At 38.5% G+C, this 23,297-nt stretch overlaps 1 protein-coding gene across 1 annotated transcript in view; it reads right to left on the bottom strand.

Annotated features, from left to right (window-relative positions):
- EYS (eyes shut homolog) overlaps positions 1–23,297 on the bottom strand; it is an 895,325-nt gene that overhangs the window by 740,376 nt on the left and 131,652 nt on the right. The window contains exon 12 of the mRNA XM_074153627.1: positions 11,691–11,795. Within this exon, the coding sequence (XP_074009728.1) occupies positions 11,691–11,795 (105 nt within the window). The remainder of the gene's footprint in view (positions 1–11,690; positions 11,796–23,297) is intronic.

Here is a 23,297-nt window from a genome sequence, read left to right as displayed (position 1 = left end):
CTGACATTTTTTTTCCTGCTAAAAATGCTGATTCACTGATAGCTAAAATGTTTTGTGGACACATTAGTCTTAACAAATCTTGGAGCACAACATAGGTTCAAATATGGTCTTTTAGGGCTTCCTTGTCAGTTATCTGCCCTTCAGTTTTCTTGACAGACCATGTGAAGAATTACATTCACTCTGTATTGAGCCAACAAGATATTAGCTCCAACATCACATATGAAATTTAATATCATATACTAGCTGTGTATATATCATCGATGTCAAGCTTTTATTACACTGAATTCAGAATACAAATTTATCAATACTGACCGGTCCTTATGTTTCTGATGAAAAAGTTCCCATAGGGATAATGAGGGAGGGAAAGAGACATACTACTAGTGTCTATCATGTTTTCCTTACTACTTTTAGTTCTGGTTGGAGGTTTGCTCTGCTCCAATGAAAGGCAGTAGTTTCTTATAGAAAATATCTTTCCAGAAGGTAGTATTTAACAATGCAGGACTTCTTGCTGGGTTGGAACACAGATTCCAAACTCCACGGAATTCTTTGTTTTTTCCAGTGCAATCTTCCAGGCATATCGGCGATAGGTGCAGCACCTGCCTCTGTCAAAGTATGGAATAAAAGGTTTTTCTAAGGCCTTCCACTCTGTTTATAAGGCTCATTGTTATGGTGCTTTCACCATATTTCAAGAATCTTAAACAGAATTCCTCATGTTAATTATATCACTAGCTAACCTGGATTTAAATATTTTAGAACTTTATTGCTACAAACTTTGTTGTTGGATGACAGACATACTTGAGGAGGTTTAAAATACTGAAGGTTCCTGTTTTTACTTTTCTTTTCATTAAATACGCTAATCCCCAAGACTGGTGCTTGTGGGTGTGTGGTGGGTTTGCCTTGGATGGCTGCCAGACCCCCACATGGCTGCTTTCTCACTGCCCCTCCTCAACAGGACAAGGGGAGAAAGTAAGATGAAAAATCTTGTGGGTTGAGATAACGATGGGGAGATCACTTAGCAGTGAGCATCATGGGCAAACCAGACTCAACTTGGAGAAAATTAATTTAATTTATTGCCAATTACAAATAGAGTAGGGTGTTGAGAAACAAAGACAAAACCTAAACCATATCTCCCTAATCCCCCTCTTTTTCCCAGTCTCAACTTCAGTCTTTTACTCCTGACTCGTCTGCCTCCTCACACCAAATGGCACAGAGGAATGGGAAATAGGGGACTGTGGTCAGTCTATTAAGAGTTACTTTCTGCTGCTCCTTCCCTCTCATGCTTCCCCTGCTATGGTGTGGGTCTTTCGCACAGGCTGCAGTCCTTCAGGATAAACCTGCTCCAGCATGGGTCCTCTCCAAGCCTGCAGTCCTTCAGGAAAATATTGCTCTTTCATGGTCTTCGTCTCCACATGCTCCAAATCCTGTCAGGAGCCTGCTCCAGTGTGTGCTCTCCATAGGCTGCAGCTTCCTTCAAGGCACATCCACGTGTTCTGGTGTAGGAGTTTTCCACAGGCTGCAGTGTGGTTATCTGCTTCATTGTGCTCCTCCATGGGCTGCAGAGGTATAGCCTGGCTCACCATGGTCGTCTCCATGTGATTGCAGGGGAATGTCTGCTCTGGCACCTGGAGCACCTCCCCTGCTCTTTCTTCTCTGACCTTGGTGTTTCCAGGACTGTTTCTCACATGTTATCATCAATACATGGGTATTCATGACTGGTTGGATAGGTGAGGGGAGGGTGGTGGATGGTGCCTACCTTGACTTCAGCAAGGCTTTTGACACAGTCTCCCAAAGTATCCTCATAGGTAAGCTTAGGAAGTGTGGATTAGAGGAGTGGACAGTGAGGTGGATTGAAAACTGGCTGAAAGACAGAGCTCAGAGGGTTGTCATTAGGGGCACAGAGTCTAGTTGGAGGTCTGTAACAAGTGGAGTCCCCCAGCGGTCAGTACTGGGTCCAGTCCTCTTCAGTGTATTCATCAATGACCTGGATGAAGGGATGGAATGTACTCTCAGCAAGTTTGTTGACGGTACAAAACTGGGAGGGGTCGTTGACACGCCGGAGGGCTGTGCTGCCATACAGTGAGACCTGGACAGGCTGGAGAGCTGGGCAGAGAGGAACCTGATGTATTTCAACAAGGGCAAGTGTAAGGTGCTGCACCTGGGGAGGAATAACCCCCTGCACCAGTACAGGTTGGGGGCTGACCTGCTGGAGAGCAGCTCTGAGGAGAAAGACCTAGGGGTGCTGGTGGATAATAGGATGACCATGAGGCAGCAATGTGCCCTTGTGGCCAAGAAGGCCAACGGCATCCTGGGGTGCATCAGGAAGAGTGTGACCAGCAGGTTGAGAGAGGTTATCTTCCCCCTCTACTCTGCACTGGTGAGGCTCCATCTGGAGTACTGTGTCCAGTTCTGGGCTCCCCGGTTCAAGAAGGACAGGGAACTGCTGGAGAGGGTACAGCAGAGGGCTACAAAGATGATGAGGGGCCTGGAGCATCTCCTTTATGAGGAGAGGCTGAGGGACTTGGGTCTTTTTAGTCTGGAGAAAAGAAGGCTGAGGGGGCATCTGATTAATGCTTATAAATACTTAAAGGGAGGGTGTCAAGAGGACGGGTCCGGTCTTTTTTCTGTGGTGCCCAGCGATAGACAAGAGGAAATGGGTACAAACTTGAATATAAGAAGTTCCACCTAAACATGAGGAGGAACTTCTTTCCTTTGAGGGTGGCAGAGCCCTGGAACAGGCTGCCCAGGGAGGTGGTGGAATCTCCTTCTCTGGAGACATTCAAAACCCACCTGGACACATTCCTGTGTGACCTGCTCTGGGTGGACCTGCTTTGGCAGGGAGGTTGGACTAGATGATCTCCGGAGGTCCCTTCCAACCCCATATCATTCTGTGATTCTGCGATTCTGCAATTCTATTTTTTTTCTGGATTGTTCTCGCTCACAAACTTCTTGTATCTTTGTACCCTTTATTAAATATGTTCTCCCTGAGATGCAACCACCGTGGCTGCGGGGCTCAGCCATGCCCTGCGGTGGGTCTGTCGGAGCCAGCTGGAACTGGCTGTATCCAGCTGGAACTGGCTGTATCCAGCTGTGTCCGGCTTGGGGCAGGCCTGGCCTCGCCTCACAGAGGCCGCCCTGCTGCCAGTGTCTTGCAATGGGTACGCAATATACTTTGCGCAACCAAATCCTCTAAACCGTTCTGTCCTACATATCTGAACCATGACTAATGAATTTGGTGTGCCCCAATTTTTTGTTGTAGATTTTTAGTGCTCGTCTAATGATAAGTTCCAAAGTCATGACGTTTCCTGCATAAAGGCTGGAATTCTGTGTACAAGAAACTCATGTGCCTGGAGGTGCTGATCACGCAGTGTCAATGTTGCCCAGTCTGTCTACAATGGTCCATATAATGAGTGGGAGGTAGAGGTCACTTAGAATCATCATTCAGGTTGGAAAAGACCCCTGGAATCATCAAGTCCAACCATCAACCCTACTTTACAAAGTTCTCCCCTACACCATATCCCCCAACACCACATCTAAATGACTCTTAAACACATTCAGGGATGGTGACTCAGCCACCTCCCTGGGCAGCCTTTTCCAGTAGCTACTCTTTTAGAAAGGTACAGGTGTAGAAATATATACCTTTTAGAAAGATGTACATATATACATAAAGATATATAGATAGACAGATGGTTTTCAGATGGTACATTCTGTGCCCCTGAAAAGAAAGCCCTATAAAAGGATGCGGTCTTAGTATTACAAAAAAAAAATCCCTTGAAGAAATTCACTGTTGATAGTCATACACAATAATCAATACTGTTCATCAGCTAAATGGAAATATTGTTATCCAAAATGCTAAAGTTCAAATATAATGCTTGTAAAATTTCCTGTATAGGGTCATCAGAATATACCAAAAGCCATACTAGCAGTAACCAGTCATCCAAGCTGTATCATTACAGAATTACTTTCCTGTTACACACTTTCAAAAGATGGTTACGGTGGACACCTGAAAGCCATTTATATTTTCTACACAGGGAGAAAAGGAACCATGTAAAGTCATAAAATATCAGGAGACATTGTCCGATTCCATTTTGTGTTACCCTTTGTCCTATTTCTTACCTTGAGATGCAAAAAATTTTGTACTTTATCACAAAAGCAGAGTCCTTCAAGAGCCCATTACTTAAAGTAACCTATACTTTTTGATGAATTGGGTTCTTACGTTGTGATACAAAATAAACTATAGTACAGGGAAATTTAAAAAATGCAAAAATAAATCTGATAACAACCAAACCTAAATGCTTAAAAGGCAAGAGTTTTCTCTAGTTACATGTTTTTAAAAGATAGGACTCTAGTTATGTCAGATTTCCAGTAATGTTGAGATATATTTATGTGAATTAATGATTGTATGATTAAATGACCTCATTTCATCCTATTTAGTGACAATATCTTATCAACAGCAGGATGGATTACTGAATAATTTCTAAGAAATATCTCAGGTGTACTATAGAGAATTTTAATGAATTATTTTTAAAGCTGCTGAAAGGAGATTTGTCATATGAAAATAATAGTTTTAGTGTTAAAATTGACAACATATTAAGACAATGAGCTACCTGGCAGTAACTAATACAGAATAAGATGTATTTTCATAAAATTAGTATATACAAGTTAGGTGTGTGTATTTTAGATTTGCTAAATACATATAGCTCTTCTGATTTTAACAAGGAAGAGCAAACCTGCTTCTCAAGGGTGGAGGAACTGTATATGTAAGTTTGAAAACTAAAACTAAAAACAGGTAACTTTTTTTTTTGGCATTTTAACTGACTGTGTAGGATATAGAGGCCTTTGGGGTAGATCTGGGTAGCTGTCTAGAGAGAGAAGGCACACCTAAACTGGCACCAAGGATCCAAGTGAAGGTTAAAGTTGGAATTCAGATTTGGATGAGAGAAGCCAGAGATCAGAAACCTCAGCTCAAAACTTTCTGCCGTCAGCATCATTCTGCAGTTCATATTAGCAGAACCAATTCTTTGACTAACTTGTAGTATTAAATATACTGTGTAAAAATTCACTCTGTAGTAATGTAGAACTCGCAACAGACTTCCTTCATTGCTTTAGCCCTCAGGCTATCCTTCCTTTCAGCTTTTATAGATGAAAATTTTCCTTACTGGTGTTCTCTTAGTTTCTGAAAAGTGGGTTTTCCTTCTGGAATAAAAAAAAAAAAGTTTGCTGGGATGTTTAACCCTACCAAGTCAGTTGCATTTTTGACACTGGATAGGTGGATGAAAAAGGAATCCAGCGTACCCTTCCCAAATGTAAAGTTTTCCAGAAGTAAGAGGTCTTTTCAAGTTTTTATGCACTTCCCTATTACCCAGTATTGAATTCTTATCCATTATATTTAAATATTTCAGCAGTCTGTGGTCATTGTGCATTTATTCCAGCTACATCCTACTTTAAAAGTATTTTGAAATGTCTTTTATTCACTTTTAAAATTGTTCTTATATGCCTCCCAAGTTCTTCTTCTAAGAATGCATTGAACATATTTATATGATACTCAGTGGAAAACAATGAATTGATTTCATATAATACAACACTATACATTCCTTACTAAAAATTTCAAATTACTAATACTTGTTCCTTTGACATTATAAATAGCTAAAGCATATAACTAAGGGTGTCCATCATACTTTACTAGTTTACGTTTACATGGGCAGACTTGAGTCTGCCCGATTTCAGTTGAGACAGAACAGATATGAAGATTGATATGCTATTTTTTCTCTTATTTTGAACTTAATTATTTTTTCTTACATTAAAAAAGTGAGGTTGATTTTGTATAGCTGAAGAGAACACGTCCTTCCTTATAAATATTTATCTTTTGAAAAGCTTCATTGATTTCTTCAAAGATGTTTTTTTTTTCTTGAGAAAGGATTGGGGATGAAAATAATTTTATATTTTTATATGAGGGTTAAAACATGATTTGGCAAAAGATGTACTATATGAACTGACAATGAACCAAAGTAGTAGTTTGGTATTTGTGTTACTGTTGAAACTGTAGAACTTTTTAGTACAGCAATGAATCCAAGCTAGAAGGATTAATACTGAGGTTCAGGTAACAGTAGCAAAGTTTTCGGAGGTAATCTAGTTTCTTGGCATTTAGGTAGAGAAGACACACCTACTCATATTTTAGACAGAGTGTGTTTTGCACATATGAAATATGAAATGTGAATTAGTAAAGTAAGAATTAAGTAAAAATAGTGAAATTTTCAAATTTCAGTAACAGGAAATTTTTGCTATAAGGAGGGCAGAATTTGATCTCTAAATATAAGAAAGATATTTTAACAATTTTATTTTTTTCATTACTCTAATGCTTTAATTCAATCAATGTATCTTATTTACTTAAATATTTTTATATGATAAATTATTTTCCACACCTATATTCAGATTTTTGTGATGTGTATCTTACTATTCTAAGGCTATAAAAAAAAAATCACTGTTTTGTTTTAGATAAATAAAAATTATTCTGACATTATTTATTGTTGTTTAATTATCATATATAGCACAAACATCCTAGCAACTAGATTTTATTTTGGAAGGTTCCTACTGAAGTTTCCTATTGATTTATGCTTTATTTAGTAGTGAAAGAAATGAAGAAAATGCTCACAATTTTGCATGACACCAAGCTCTCTTATTTTTATGACATAAATAAGTTTTTTTTTCCCTAATATTTTATAGAGTAATTAAAAATGAGATAGCAGTATCATAAATCATTCAAAAAATTGGAAATATATTTAATGTCCCTTGTAAAAACTTTGATGCATCTATTTTTAAATACATTTTTTCAATTTTTTCTCAAAATGAAAAACAATTCTACTCTTACACAAAACTGCAGGTTCTGTGCTAAATTCAAATACTTCTGCTTTTTGAAACATAATATAAATATATTTAATACACTGAAGAACATCAGTGTTGTAAGAGAATTCTCATTTTGGCTGCATCCACCGGTATGCGTTCAGTATTTTCTATATAGTAATTACACAAGTTGCAAAGTTAGCGTGACTTGGTTTCTAGTAACACAGTGAATATTGGTGATGGAAAAAACCCCAACAACTTTGGAATTTCCAGTGCAGAAAATACAGACGTCTTCAGAGTTGCATTTATGACAATTTCTAAAAATAGAGACTATCTTGGAAAGTTCATACAGACATAAGCATGGCAGACTGGAGGTAGGTCTGTTGGAGGGTTACCCTGGTAACGCAGAGGTCCCATTGTTCATTCTACATGCATTTCCCACTTCAAACTCTTCTTTAAATAAAATAAAAATGGAAGACCACAAGTCTCGATCAAAGCAGTTTGGTCAGTCTATAAATCTTCTCCGACAATGGAATTCATTTAACTCCAGCCAACAGCAATGTGTTAGTAGCTCTGCACTTCTTAAATACAGTACTTTATAGAGACATAGTATCTGAAAGAGTTTACTTCAGTATCAGAAGTATCAGAACTATTTAGCATAGCTTTCTTGTCGGGTTAATGAACCTTGCTTGTTAATCAGGCTAATTAGCTCGCTTTCTTCGTATCCAACCTAATGTCTACACCACACAGTACAGTGAAGAACCCAGCCTTTCATCCATCATGTTCACATTCTTGTTGGGGCAGTTATGCATTTCCAGACACAACACTATATATCATGTGCAACCACACGAGCTTTTGAAAAAAAATATATCTGAATAATAAAAATTCCTACTATTACATCCACTTTGCATAAATAAACTGTATAAGCTAAAAGAGGACGCAAAAGTCTCTTTTCTTTCAAAACATACAGGTTTACTATTTATGCAGCATCTCTTCACTATTAAGCCATGCCAAGATCATTCATTAAACTATCTTCCCCCACTGCTAATACAAAGCTCTTCAGAAGTCCTTCCAGATTTATCTGAGCTTAGCATCAAAAGTTTCTGAAGGGAAAACTAAAAATAAATTCATCCTTTTCCATCTAAATTGTACATCAAAATAAGTTATGCTCCCATATCCCCAAATAAATGGCATTACTGTTAGGGCTTAATTTGAAGAAAAAAACTCATTAAATTTTAATGTATATAAATCCTATGATCCCCTTTAAATTTTTTAGTCAAAGTTAAAAAATAGTGTTTCGCACTTTTGACATGGCAGACGTGCTACTGATATTTTTATTGCCTAGAAGCTGTATCTAGGAAAGTAGAGTTACAATTCCTCACAAAATAATAATTTAAATAAAAATAGGAATAGAATCTCCTCTGAATATTGACGAAAGCTCTTTATGTTTATTGTTTGTAGCATATTTGATAACATTAAAAGGTCTAATTTGGGGAAACATCACCATGCACCTAAAAATGAGATGCAGCCAGAGACTGTTTCAGACAACAGCAGGCAAAGCAGAAAAGTAGAAAGATAACAGCCACCTACCTAATGAATAAAAATGTATTCTGAAGAAAAACAGGCAGTGAAAAACAAGTTATTGGTGGTCTAGTCAGACTCAGTTGCAGATGAAAGTATTTTCAATTGCAAGAACTTGATCTTTAGGGCATATCCAAATTCTTTGTGCTTCTTGTATTATTCAATGTTTTTATTATTTATTTATTTATTTACTATTACTTACTTCATCAAGCCAGCAACTACAGATCCTCTGATAAGCAAAACCTATTTTTTTTTCAGCAATCCAATATGACACTGGTTGTCAATGAAAGTACGGAGGCATAAAGTGTCGTTTTTCACTTAAGGATTAGCTCGAGTTAGCTGTCTTATCTTTTGAAGTGATACTCTTGTTAGAGCCAAGGTAACAATAAAAATATCCAGTGATGTAGCGACTTTTATTTTCCGGCAATTTATAGACACTGACAGAATCACAGAATCACAGAATCTTCTTGGTTGGAAGGGACCTTTGAGATCATCGAGTCCAACCACAAAAAAGCCCAAAAAACCCAAAAAACATCACACACCACACCCACCCACAAACAGACACAACCAATCTTGGGCACTAGAGCATGCCCTGAAGTGCCATGTCTATACATTTCTTAAATACCTCCAGGGATGGCGACTCCACCACCTCCCTGGGCAGGCTGTTCCACGGCCTGACCACCCTCTCAGTAAAGTCATTCTTCCTAATATCTAAACCTCCCCTGCCGCAACTTCAGACCATTTCCTCTGGTCCTGTCATGATTCCCTTGGGAGAAGAGGCCAACACCCACCTCTCTATACCTTCCTTTCAGGTAGTTGTAGAGGGCAATGAGGTCCCCCCTCAGCCTCCTCCTCTCCAAACTAGACATGCCCAGTTCCCTCAGCCTCTCCTCGTATGACTTGTTCTCCAGACCCCTCACCAGCTTGGTGGCTCTCCTCTGGACACGCTCCAGCAGCTCAATGTCCTTCCTGTAGTGAGGGGCCCAGAACTGAACACAGCACTCGAGGTGAGGCCTCACCAGTGCCCAGTACAGAGGCACCATCACTGCCCTACTCCTGCTGGCCACGCTGTTCCTGATACAGGCCAGGATGCCGTTGGCCTTCTTGGCCACCTGGGCACACCGCTGGCTCATGTTAAGCCGGCTGTCTACCAATCATTGCAGTATCTTTGTGAGATGGTTATATTTGCTTGTATATACTTACACCTACAGAATATGAACTGGGATGCTAATTAATTTACCCAAGGGCACAAAGGGAATCTGCATCACATTTAGATTAAAATTCTGCTATTTTCAGCCCATTGTTAGGTATGTACACCACCACACAATTTTCCCCCTCTATAATGAGATAATTATATTAATAATGTAGCTGCAAATAGTAACACAGAAAGTCTTAACTCTTTTTTAAAATAATTGATCATTTGTACAGGTAACCTCTGGTTACTGAGTTACTTGATCCTTTGACTGATGATGAAGAACTACTGGTATGCACAGCATTTTAGTAGAGTCAGTAGAACGAAACTCATAGTTTTTAGTGTATACGTATCTATCACATAAACCTTATTGTTCCAGATGAATACCTGGATTAACCTCAGAGTCACAACACAAAGGAATGAATACCTACAGACACTCAAACCATGCACGTACACACACACCCACACAGAATGATAATAAAAATCAATTGGCTAAGGCCTGTCTACAGAGTGCTGACTTTTCTTTAAAGAAAGAGGCACAAACAACCTACTAAGACAACGTCACAACAATTTTCTTTCCCATCACTGACACACACTCTGCTGTGTGAAGGAGATCTCCTTAGATATCTGTGGAAGGAGATGCAGGATGTTTCTGTCTGTAAGTGTGTGAGCAAACACCAATGAGTGTTGAATGTGCGATAGCAAAGCAGTGCAGCCAATGTGAGAATCTCCATCTCAGAAGAACAAAGGTGATAACATTTGTGTTAATGTTTAGCTGCAGCCCTTATTCAGTAAAAGGCTCGAGCACATGCCTACATTTGTCCCAATGAAGCAACAAACATGAGAGCATCGTCTTACCTTTTAAGATAGAACTCGGTATTGTCTTCAGTTCCCAACTCAGCAGGATATCACCATTAAAGCATTTAAGGATCTCTTGATATGAAGTACATTAAAGTCTTCTTAAAATCAGTTGCTTTTCTTGAGAGGGATCGTAGAGACTTGTGTTTCACTACTCTGACATTTCCAGGGTTTACTGATCACTATCAGTTTCTCTTCTAAACACCCACAATACTGTAAGCCACCTTAGACTATGACTGCGTAAAAATAGTTTTTCTGACCTGAGCTTATAAATGTGCATGTCAAAAACAAAGAAACATTTTAGAATTTATCAGTAATTTCTTATCCATATTTATGAATGAACTTACCAGTTGCTAAATCTCTACCCCATCCTCCTTTGACTACAATGATTATAAAAAATGGAGAAAACCTGCTGATGCTGATCAAAGGATTTCTAAGGTTAGGAATTTCTAACCCACCCTTTTCTATGCTTTCTTAGTCAACATAAAAGAACATGCAAAATCCCAAATTATACAGTGTGTATCTAATTAGCAAGGTAAAATCTCTTTATCCCTTTGTTTTGCTCGGTCTTTTTACACTGCGTGCTTAGTTCAGTTGCCACCTGGCCTGATCCATCTCAGATGTCCCTCATATATCATACCACATCTTCCAACCTCATACAATATCTTGGATACTTAAGGGTACTTCAGGTGGCAGAAAGTGTACATCCTCAGGCAACCAGACTGAGGTCATACATAGTTTAGAGCAGTCTTCAATTCTCTTAGGTGTGAGTAATGTGGCCGTCAGAACAGGATTCCAGAGACTGGGATTTTGGATATTTGCTCAATTTTAACATGTTTTGCTGTCTAAAACTTACATATTTTTGAAGGAATATGTTGCTATAAGGTGTCCATACAAATAGACACTAAATAATTGGAAATCTCCAGTTCTGTCTTGTTTTTTTACCAGTATATTCCAGTACTACAAATAATTCTTAAATCTAAGTAATCTATTATTTATAAAAATTAATCATAGGCAAATTTTTATGGACACTCATTGAGAAAATTTTCCTTGTTATTAATCCTAATAACTAGCTTTGTACCTTTCAAAGTGTAACCAAAATGTTTTTGCCATACAAGACTTTATATCACCTAGAAATTCTAGACTTCTAGATCTAGAATTCACACACTATGCCAAACTTACAATTTACAAACTTACACTTACAAAACCAGTAAGTGCTTACCAAAAGGGCAACTGCATTTGAAGTCATTTATGTCCTCTTCACAGGTTCCTCCGTTCCAACAGGGTCTCTCTAGACACTCATTAATGCGACCAGAACATGTTTCTCCTGAAATTTTAGATTAAAATAAAAATACAAAATGACATGTTCAAATCATAGACACGTATTTGTAATGAAGAAGGACTATGGGATTGTCACAGTTGAAATGCTGACCCCAATGGCCAAGGTACACTTACTGACTACACAGGGGTACTGATAGACATCCTGTGTGTCATGAATTTTTCTGCTTCATTGGTTACAAGACAGTCCATTTTGACAGGCAATGTTGGAAGCATGACAATCAGGAAAATAGAAAGCTTTCCTACTGAGGGTATGCATAATCCTGGAGCTTTTTTCCATTATACAGAATTACTATATTCAGGCAATTTTTGTTCAGTTCTGTCAATCATTTTCTTTCATTTCACACACTGACACCTTTGAAAAAGAACAGCAGAATAACATTGCATATGAAAATCAGGCCAACACTAATTTGCAGACAGTTATTTGTAACAGTATAGTTCAGCCTATGTTCTACAGCAAGTTGTTGGTACTGAGAAATACTCAGTATTTCTCTTTCTCCATGTAATACAAAGGAGGATGATGATAAAATCACTGCAGAATATTTAATGGGGCAAAATACAGATGAGAGGGAATGAAACAATTTAGAGCAAAGGTAGGAAGTATAATGAAATGTAGATTTGTAATCTACAAGAGGAGTTGCTTGGATTTTTAACAGGAAAAGCTATTCCCAGCCATAGCAGTACAGAGGCAAATCGTATGTTCAGTGCTTACCACAGGTCAGCAGCGTACAAAGCACGCTGGGCTTTCTGTGAGCCCCACAGAAGATAAAACCAAAACAAACACTGAAATTCCTCTGAATTCTTTGCACTGCGGAAAATATTTAGTCTCTTATCTGCAGCACACATACATACCCTCTCATACAATCACATGAACCAAGACAGTCAGCTCTCAAAACCTGTATGTTGTGAATCTACCAAATATAAAAGGCCTTCATTGGAGAAGTCCATAGTAGCACCAAGGTTCTCTTCCGCACAAAAATTTATGACAGAGTGGCTCCTACTAGGATCTTTCCTGCCCTCTAAACATGCTCTAAACCTTTTTCCATAAGACTTCAAGTGCCAAACATAAGCAGAGACCAGGGATAGTTCAGGTAACTCAGTAAACTTAAAAGATATCTGCTAACAGCAGCTATTGAGTGCTGCTTAGAATGTGATGTGGCACCAGTGAGGAGTATAGACAGTCAGGACTGGCCAAAATATAAACCCTTTTCTAATTTCTTTTGATTTTCTGAATTTTCTTTGAAGTGCTGATAAAGTAACAGCACTCTGTGAAACTTTTCTGATCTAATTCTGATATTTTGCTTTCCTTACGTTTTCTAGATCAGCTCCATTTCCATAATCAGTTAATCCCTGATTATGGTAGGTCTCTTTTGAGGAAGATAAATGGAAATGCATTGGCATCTGTTTTCTTCTTCTGTGTAGAAGAGCGGAGAGTAGCTCAGTTTCCTCTAGAAGTAAATCATCTGGCCACAAGCCACGGGAAAGCTGTAGCACGTACAAGAAAAACTCCTTGAAACAGGTTCTTTCACTTCCCTTGCGTCCTAATAGATAAAAGGTTACAATAAAGCAAATGCAATTCTAAGGGAAATCTTGGAATGAGATCATCCCCTTTTACTCATGATATCCAAGATTTGTGAACTTTTTACTGCCTTTTTGTGAAGATGGTTCTGTTTTCCTCTTGTAACTAAGGCAACAAAGGTATGTTACTGAACTGAATAGTACCATAAATTTTAGACATGGTTATAACAGGCATAACTACAATTCCCTTGTGAACTGTTCTTATCCATCTCCTTGGATTTTCTTTTCTTTCTGGGATAGGAAATTGGGTGTGGCATTCAGCAGGAAAATGAGTCAACTATATGTAGACTTCTGATTACAGATCTACACTTTAAAACTGAGTATTTAGGTGAAATTCAGCTCCCTAAATGACAGTATCTGATGCAGTATAGCATATCCTGTATTTATTCGGTCTCCAGAAAATAGTCCTTAGGGGATGAAATAGACAATAAGCAGAGAAAGTTGCAACAGTTTTATAACAGTACCATAAATTGGTCATTCAGGCTGGAAATCCTGATGGAATGGTAGAAAATAAAAGAAAAGAACAAAGACACAGAGGGCAGTTGTCAACTGAGGAGTATTTCCAAAAAAGGAACAAAAATGTCATGCACTGAGCAAGGCAAACCCTTTAAGGAATTCAAAAGCAAATGACACCTGATCAAAAGGATAATTCTGTGACCATGTTTTGACTGAACTATATGAAATGATACAACACCTGGGGAGTCCTGAGAGGGTGATGAAATAATGAAGGCTAGAGGAATTTGGGACATGAGATGAACATTGGAGCCTTAGATGTTTTGAGGAGTAGGTACAAAACCTGATTGTGTATAGAAAAGGTGAAAAAAGAGTCAAAGCCGTTCTCCCATTCCAAGTCTGACAGGAAGCATAATGATTCTGTCAATATGAGAAAGGATGCAGAAAAAGATAATTTATTTTGCGTCATCATTTGGGAAAAAAGAAATATCTGCCATAATGTATAGCTAAGAAATTCTCACCAGTAGCATCAGAAACTGAGTTTCATTTCTGATATCATGACAATAACTCCCCTTATTTTAAAACTTCAATGAATACAGTTTTTCTTAATGTATTAATCTATATTGCAACACTCCATAGATTAAAAGATTTAGTTCCAATTTAGACAATTAATCCTAAACGTCCAAACTAATGTGGTAAAGACATACACACTATACTTGTTTAATAGAAAAATATCTGGTTTCAGGTATTTTGCTTTTAGTTATCTATGGCCATGCTAGATATGTATGAATTCCATTCTTCATTTAGGAGAAGAAAGAAATGGGAAAAAAATAATAAATCTCTGCTCTGATAACAAAGGTGTTGATTTTGTGCTGGAGGCTTATTACAGCTAAATTACTTCAGTTGACAAAGAAGCAATTACACGCCACTCAGTCTCATCTGAGTTATCAAGCACTGAGAGTACTTTTCTCATAACTGATGAAAATATTTGCGAAAACTAGACTGATTTACAAGTTGTGCTGGCTAACAGCACTTGCAGAGTTATTTAGAGAGATATCAAACTTTCTGAAATATTCAGTTGAAAGTGCTGTTAACACATTAAATACAGATAGTTCACTGTTTTTTTCCTGACCAGCTTGCAGTATTGTTAACGTACACAGTTAAGACTCTAGTTTCTGTTGCATCTCTGTTACCATTCCTTCAAGATCACTTTTGTTTTCCTTCTAATTTGCTATCTAGCTACTAAAAAATACACTACTTACAAATATGAAAAACTGATAATATTTTTCATATACAAGTTAACAGTGCAGTTTTGGTAATTCTGTACATCTCAGAAAAGGCTGGGACAATAACACTTTTTTTTCCTATGAATCATGTTAAAACTTGGAAAAGCCTTCATGTTTTACTGCAATTTCTGCCAATCAAATGTACATGTAGTGAAAATAAAGGTAATAGCTTTCTGTGTACTGTAGACAATAAGTAACTCTTCCGGTAATGTGCCATAACATAGAGTGCCATTAAACTGGAAGCTGCACCTGACAAAAGGTATGTCTCAAAACTTGTTGCAAATAGTTGCTAGGGAATTTAAGAATTCATGTCCTCAGAGTACAAAGGCAATATATGGCCAGTATTTTTTAAATATTTCAGAGAGAATCAAAGAATCTATGAAGCTACTGTGAGACCATATTTTCTGAGTATTCGAGACACGAAAAAAGCTGGACATGTACAGAGAAGCTTTTTTTTTCAATATGCAGCTAATCTCAGCTATGCATTTGAAATGGATGATGAGAACTTTCTTTGAACATCACATAAAAGTAACTAATTAGCTACAAATTATTTTCAACATCAAAGTATGTTAATATAAATATTTTCCGGATATACACTTTTAAGGTTAACATTAATACAACACATTCAAACATAATTAGTAGTAAACTGTAATATTTAAATAGCTATTTAATAAATAATAGCTTAGGGACTGAATTTCTGAACAATTTACAGGGATCACCAAATTCTGAAATACAAAGAGAATGTTAAAACTGATCTTGAGACAATTCTGCTTTTATTAACTCTATAACATGTTTTATCCTGTATAAAATTGAAGTGTTCTTAAAATATATAACAAATAATTACAGCTGCTTAGGAAAGTCTGTCAGTCTTGCTAATTGCATGGCCTGATGTTTAACAAACAGCAACATTTTCTACAGGCATGCTGATGATACACAACATACAGTTTATTCTGCAGGAGCACAACAGTCTTGAGAAGAGCCTAATGACCTGAGGAGCTGCATGCTAAAAAATCTGGCAAAGATATTTAGTCCTCCACCAACATTACTGATGGAACTTACTCTGTTTAAAAAAGTCATGACGTTCTGAAGTTCTCAGGTGAATGTAACTAGAGATCAGAGGAAGCAAAGAAAGATTCCTTTTCATGAACGTAATGGGTGAAACCTCGATGAATATTTCTTCACTTCAAAAGTAAGAGCAACTCTGTAAGATCACTAGATTGAAAATTTGCACCTTTCAGTGGTTCAAGCTTTGGATGTTTTATTTCTGCTTAACTTCAAGAGCTTAACTTCACACCTTATCTGAACTAATTGGACTACTTTTAGATTTTGCAGAATATCCACAAAACTGATTTTTGTTTTGATATCAGAATAACTTAACTTTATATCATTCTCAAACATAATATTCAGAAATTAGAATAAAACCAGAATTGATTTGAGAGCTTATTTTCTCAATGTAATACACATTATATATGTGTCTCTTACTAATTGCCACCACTACTATTAACTTCTCTGTCTCAATTATAAAACACATGCAAAAATATCAAAATACAAAGCTTGATTTACATACTTTTTATACCAGCTTGTTTTATAGGCATAATGGGATACAAAGTTTGACAATGCAAAGGCAGACAGAATGAACAAAATTAATATAAGGATGTCTAAGAACATTTTCTTTAACTTAAAATACCCCACCTCCTTGCTTGAGAAAAATTACTTTAAGGCATAATCCCAATCTTTCTATTTCCAGATCAGATGAAAAGCAAATGATTTAAAATTCTACTTAATGTAATCTTAATGAACTACTACTGAAAAAAAACAAGAGGGTTTTTTAAAGTTCTGCTAGTATCCAAAACAGTAACAATATATTCGAAAGTTGTCTTTACAACACTCCTGCCTTACTGTCCACCACTCTGTAAAATGTATAAAAATATAAAGCATGCAAGTCATGTACCTGAGAATAAATGGTGTAATTTTGTTGCTTTCTAAGCAACATAAGTTATTGTGTTAGGTAAGAGAGGTATCAGCCTGAGTAACATTTCTGCTTAGTTTGCAGAAAATGCAGTTATGAGAAAGCAAAACAGATGGTCCAGGTGTGGCTTTAAGTGAACTATTTCCCTTTCTCAACTTTGCTGTTCTGCACACTTGGTAATTTTTTTCTTTTATTCAAAGTCTTTTCTGTGTAAGAAATTGCAGGATTTAAAAATCCAAAGTAATTTTATTTTTATTTAGTTCATACCGTGTAAACCTTTCCGTGAACACTTACTCCGGATTGAAAGTGATTTGTATGATGTTGTCTTAAACCACTTCACTGGCTTAGCTTCTCCGAAAGTGCTTTAACTTGGAGAAAGTCTGTGGCTGTTTAAACTGTAAGCTGCCAAGAGCCCAGCTCATGTCTCTCTGTGGGATTACACTATACATCCGACAGGCAGGCTGCACTGGCACAGGGTGCCAAGGACAATCAGTCAGCCCTAGCAGGAAAGGCCAGCCAGAGACCCCATGGAGGCTGCACTGCCCCATGGCCTGAGCCACACACCCAGCCCAGCTCTGTTTGGTACTGGAGACGTGGGAGCAGACACGAGCTGTGCTCACAGCTTGTGCCTTGCCCTGTCAAAATAGGAACTGTATGAATGGAAATGGAAACAGGTACTTCAAACAGAGAGGCAGTGTGCCCAGATGGCCAAGAAGGCCAACAGCATCTTGGCCTGTCTCAGGAACAGCGTGCTGAGTAGGACTTGGGAGGTGATTGTCCCCCTGTACTGGGCACTGGTAAGGCCCCACCTCGAGGGCTGTGTCCAGTTTTGGGCCCCTTACCACAAAAAAGACATTGAGGTGCTGGAGCGGGTCCAGAGAAGGGCAACGGAGCTGGTGAGGGGTCTGGAGAGTAAGTCTTATAAGGAGAGGCTGAGGGAGATGGGATTGTTCCACCTGGAGAAAAGGAGGCTGAAGGGAGACCTTCTCGCTCCCTACAACTCCTTGAAAGGAGGGTGTAGCCAGGGGGTGGTCGGTCTCTTCTCCCAAGTCACAGGCAATAGGACAAGAGGAAATGGCCTCAGGTTGCGCCAGGGGAAGTTCAGGTTGGATATTAGGAAGAATTTCTTCACTGAAAGGGTTATGAAGCCTTGGAATGGGCTGCCCAGGGAAGTGGTTGAGGCACCATCCCTGGAGGGATTTAAAAGATGGATAGACATAGTGCTTAGAGACATGGTTTAGTGATGGGGGTGTGTGTGTGTGTGTGCAGTTTTCTTTTGGTTTTTTTGTGAGTTACGTTAATGGTTGGACTAGATGATCTTAAAGGTCCCTTCCAACCTAGACAATTCTATGATTCTATGATTCTAAGGGTAGTGTGAAGAAACCAATTGAACCCAATTGCCTTCCTTTGTGCAGCAAAAATAATAGTTTCATAATTTCAGGTGACCCTGCTATGATAAGCAGATATAGGGCCCTGAGAACACTAATAGGCCCTAATTGCCCTAAGCAGCCCCACCACGGACCTTCCCACACACCTTGCCCATTGTCCAACAATCCCCTTTTCAGCTTCATCTCTACACAGCTATAGGCACACAGATCTGGCCTGAGCTATTCCATAGATGTGCTTGTTCCCTGTTCTGCCTCTGGCCCTGTCTCAAGAATGGACTTCAGCCCATGCTGTAGGTAATTTTTCTCTTTGGATGGACCCCTAGTACACACATAGTAGTTTTGTATCTGGTCTTGTCTCCTGCTGTTTTTAACTTGTTTCTATGGATAGACCCTGGTCCATTCTTGTGATGCCTAGGGCTCGTGAGGGATCCTGTTACCAGCCCCTGGTTCTGCTCACCCTGTTTAGATGCTACAGGACTGTACCTTGCTTAGTGATAACACTGCCTGCACCGGGATTACACTTGGACCTTGGTTTGTAGCTCCTCACATGGAGCAGCCTTGCTCTTGCTGCTCCCTCTTAACCGTGTCAACCTTCATTATATATTAGGCTGTTCATCAGCTGTTCTAGACTTTATTTGTACAAGGGGTTAAGTGTTCCTAAACTTACTTGTGTCATGTATTTTCCTTCAAGATTTGTTTTTCATAATGGTATCAAGGATATATTGTTCACATCTATCACAGAAGGGTGACACTATTTAAAAACATCCTAACAATTTAAAACCAATGAGTAAGTTAATGAAAGTATGAACACTTAAATACTTCCTCAGATAGACCCCAAATGTTAAGTGGACTTGACTGATGTATTTGTGGAATAAAAAAGTAAAACCAAAGCACAGAAATTTTAAGTAATAGAATGAAGTTAAAAATTCCCACATCCCATTTTCCTCTTTTGGACAAAAAGAGAGAATACTCATTAGCATAATATATAGAATATATTATTGTCAAACTCCAAAGGCCACTGTAAGGCCTACATTGGTGACCGTTATTTGTTGCTGATGCATGGGTAAAACAATGATGGAGCCCTATCTTGCTATGTGAGATACACCATATATTTAGAATAAAAAGATTTTCCAGATCTTAACTATGCATTCAATATCATATAGCTACAAACCCTCAAGAGAAGCCAATGAAGCAGTATTGCCTATCTACTTAAAATTCTCAGCAGCTGTCTTCCTGTTTTTGCAGGCCTCTAAACAAACATGAGTTTTAATGAAGGATGTGTTTGTGTAAAGACAACCTTTTTCTCAATATTTCCAAGAAGAGCTTCTTTTAAACCAGAAATGAAGTACAGGGGTATTTTCTTAGAAATGCCAGTCATCATGAGAGCTGGAATCATTTGAAGCTGAACAATGACATCTTGAGACAGAGTTACAGAAGAATACAGAAGGGATAGACTGGGAATGACTTTGAAGGTGAACAGAATAATGTTATGCGTGAAGAACTGAGCCAGGAGATGGAAGCATAGAGATCCATCACATGATCTAAAGGATGGGGTAATTTTGTTGAAAAAAAATATTTACTCAATTTTTAAAGATCATACCACAAACTTGCAAGTTTGATGTAGGCCAAATTCTCTTGCAGGAGTTAGAGAGTACTCCAGACATCTCCAAACGGTCTCCATGTTAAAGTTTCCATCACAAGTACAGTTTACAGTTCTAAAGGAAAGACTGTGGTACTTGATGTTACAAAGTATTTGTTTTTACTGTGCAAATACTCAAGCCTTGGATTTTTTATGAACTTGTTTTTTACCAAATCACATCATGCTTTTCATGTTGACAAATCCCATTACAGTGCCTAAAGGGTCCCTAGCTAACAGAATGTAAAGCATTTGAGAGATGCTGATAGACATCAGATCGATCAATCATCTAGACGTGTGAGGCAGCTATGAGTTGTCTATGTAATTTATTTTTTTTCTGAAATAAAAAATGATTCTGTTGTTATATCAAAGAGTACCCAGGGATTCATTTATTAGCAGGAGAGAAACCAAGCTGGTGACTGGGAACTCATGGCTTATTTGCAAATCCATGAATCCTAGTATACAAAGTATGATACTTCCCCAAAGGCGTACAGAATTCTGAGCAACAGTAAGTTCTGTTTGACTCTTTAGTTTATTTACTATTGCCTTTGATATTTCATCTGAAATTGAATTTACTATTTATGAAGAAAAATGCAGTACATCTGGATATGTAAAAATGTTGAATTACAGATAAATGTCATAACAAACATGCACACAAAAAGAAATGAGATAAGAATAAATGTTTTTTTTAGTATTACACTGAGATACTCTTCACTGATTCATAACAAGTATTTATGAACAAACTTCATCTCTCCTGTGCTGGAAAATATCCCAGGATCATAAACCATCAGAAGCTATATGAAAATGGAATTGCTAGGGTAGTGAGAATATTTTTATAAGTTTAAACAGCTTTTTATTAATTGTTTGTAGCTTATACTCTCTGAAAAATCAGAATTCAATATATTGAGTACATGTGATGAGTTACACTAATCATATTGTGAAATTTCTTTTTTCTTTGAATTCGCTTCTATGGGAATGCTATTATATAATACCTCATTGGGTGATAAAATAAAAAAGATTATATTCCAGTAATATATCATTTTATCATTTATATAAGCAAGTCTTCATGTTCACAGTCACAGAATGGTTGAAGTTGGAAGTAACCTCTGGAAGTCATCTTGTTATTGCTTGAGCAGAGGGGATGGATATCTAAAGCCAGTTTCCCATGACCATGTTCAGATGGCTTTTGAATATCATAGAATCATAGAATCATTCAGGTTGGAAAAGACCCTTAGGATCTGTACAGATGGAGACTCCACAACTTCCATGGCCAATCTGTGCTAGTGTTCAGTCACTCTCACAGTAAAAAAAGTATTTCCTGGTGTTCAGACATGTAGCCCTTCACTAGAGTCTCTCCAGTAGTTCCATGTCTCTCTTGGGAGCCCAGAACTGCACACAGTAATCCAGGAGTGTCCTCAGTACCAGTGCTGAGTGGAGGAGAAGGATCACTTTCCTTGCTCTGCTGGCAAAATGCCTCCTAATGCAGCCCAGGCATTTCCCTTCAATGGCTGACATGCAACCTGATGTCCACCAGGACCCCCAGGTTCTTCTCTGTAATGCTGCTTTCCAGCTTGTCAGCCCACAGCATGCTTGGGTTTATCCCTCCCAGGTGCAGGATTTGGTACTTCTCCTTCTTAAACTTCATGAGATTAATATCAGCCCATTTACAAGCCTGTCAAGGTCCCTCTGGATGGCAGAATGACCCTCTGATGTATCAGCCACAACTCCCACTTTTGGGTTATCAGCAAACTTGCTGAGGGTACGCTGTGGTCCATCAGCCAGACCATTAATGAAGATATTAAATAGGACTGGATCCACTATTTCCCCCTGGGGTACATCGCTAGTTACTGGTGGCCCAAAGTCAAGCTGGAAGCCATCTTTTGGGCTTGGTTGCTCATCCAGTTTTCAATTCATCTCACTGTCTGCTCGCCAATGTTTTCATGAGGATATTGTTGGAAACAGTTGCAAAAGCCTTGCTAATGCCACGGTAGACAATATATACTGCTCTCCTCTCATCTACCAAGCCAGTCATGTCATTCTAGAAGTTTATCAAGTTGCTCAAGCATGACTAACCTTCGGTGGATCCATGCTGACTACTCCAGATGATCTTGTCATTCATGGTTTCCAGCATTAGCTGTTCCATCACCTTCCTAGTGACTGAGGTGAGGGTGACTTGCCTGTAGTTCTTGAGGTCTTCCTTTTGCCCTTCTTGAAGATAGGAGTTACATTTGTTTTCCTCCAGTCTTTAGGCACTTCTCCTAGTCAACACGACCAATTAAAGTTTATTGACAGTAACCTCACAATGATATTTGCTACCTCCCACAACATTTGTTGGTGCATCCCATCAGGGCTGATGGATTTATGTATATATAGGTTGCCTAAGTATTTTCTGACCTAAGCCTCTTTCACCAAGGGCACATCTTTCTTGCTCAATACTTTCCCTCTAGTCTCCAGGTCACTGGATTTCTGAAGAACAGTCTTACTAGTACAGACTGAGACAAAGGCAGCATTCAGTACCTCAAACTTTTCCACGTCCATTGTCATCAAGTCCTCATCTCATTGAGCACTGGGCCCACACTTTCCCTACTCTTCCCTTTGTCACCTACGTATTTGTATAAGTCCTTCTTGTTGTCTTTCACATCTCTTGTCAGATTCAACTATATTTGGGCTTTGGCTTTCCTAACCTTGTCACTGCATGTTCAGATAATGTCTCTGTATTTCCTCCTAGGTTACCTGTTCTTGCTTCCACCTTCTGTGTTTCCTTTTCCGTGTTTGAGTTTGGCCAGGAGTTCCTTGATCATCCATGCAGGCTTCCTGGCATTTTTGCCTGGCTTCCTGCTCTTTGAGATGAACCACTCTTGAGCTTGGAGGAGGTGGCAGGCTTTCTTGGGCCCTTCTTCCCTCCAGGGCTTTTTCGCATGGTACTCTTTCAAGAAGATCTTATACTCCGCTGTATTATCCCTGCATTTGGGGTGGTTGAAGTCCCCCCATTAAGATCAGCAAGGTACAAAATAAGGGTTGAAGTTTCAGCAGCGAAATGGAAATATGTTGGATTTTGTACAGGTGAGTCAATTATTTTTTCTCTTCGCTTGTAGTCAGACATTTAGTTGTGCTATCTTAATGGAATTTAGGCCACCCCAGGGACAATTCTCTGTTTTGCTACACATTTGTTAATAAATGA

Source organism: Numenius arquata, chromosome 9, assembly GCF_964106895.1.
Source record: "Numenius arquata chromosome 9, bNumArq3.hap1.1, whole genome shotgun sequence".
Taxonomy (NCBI): domain Eukaryota; kingdom Metazoa; phylum Chordata; class Aves; order Charadriiformes; family Scolopacidae; genus Numenius; species Numenius arquata.
This window is presented reverse-complemented; position numbering and strand designations above follow the sequence as displayed.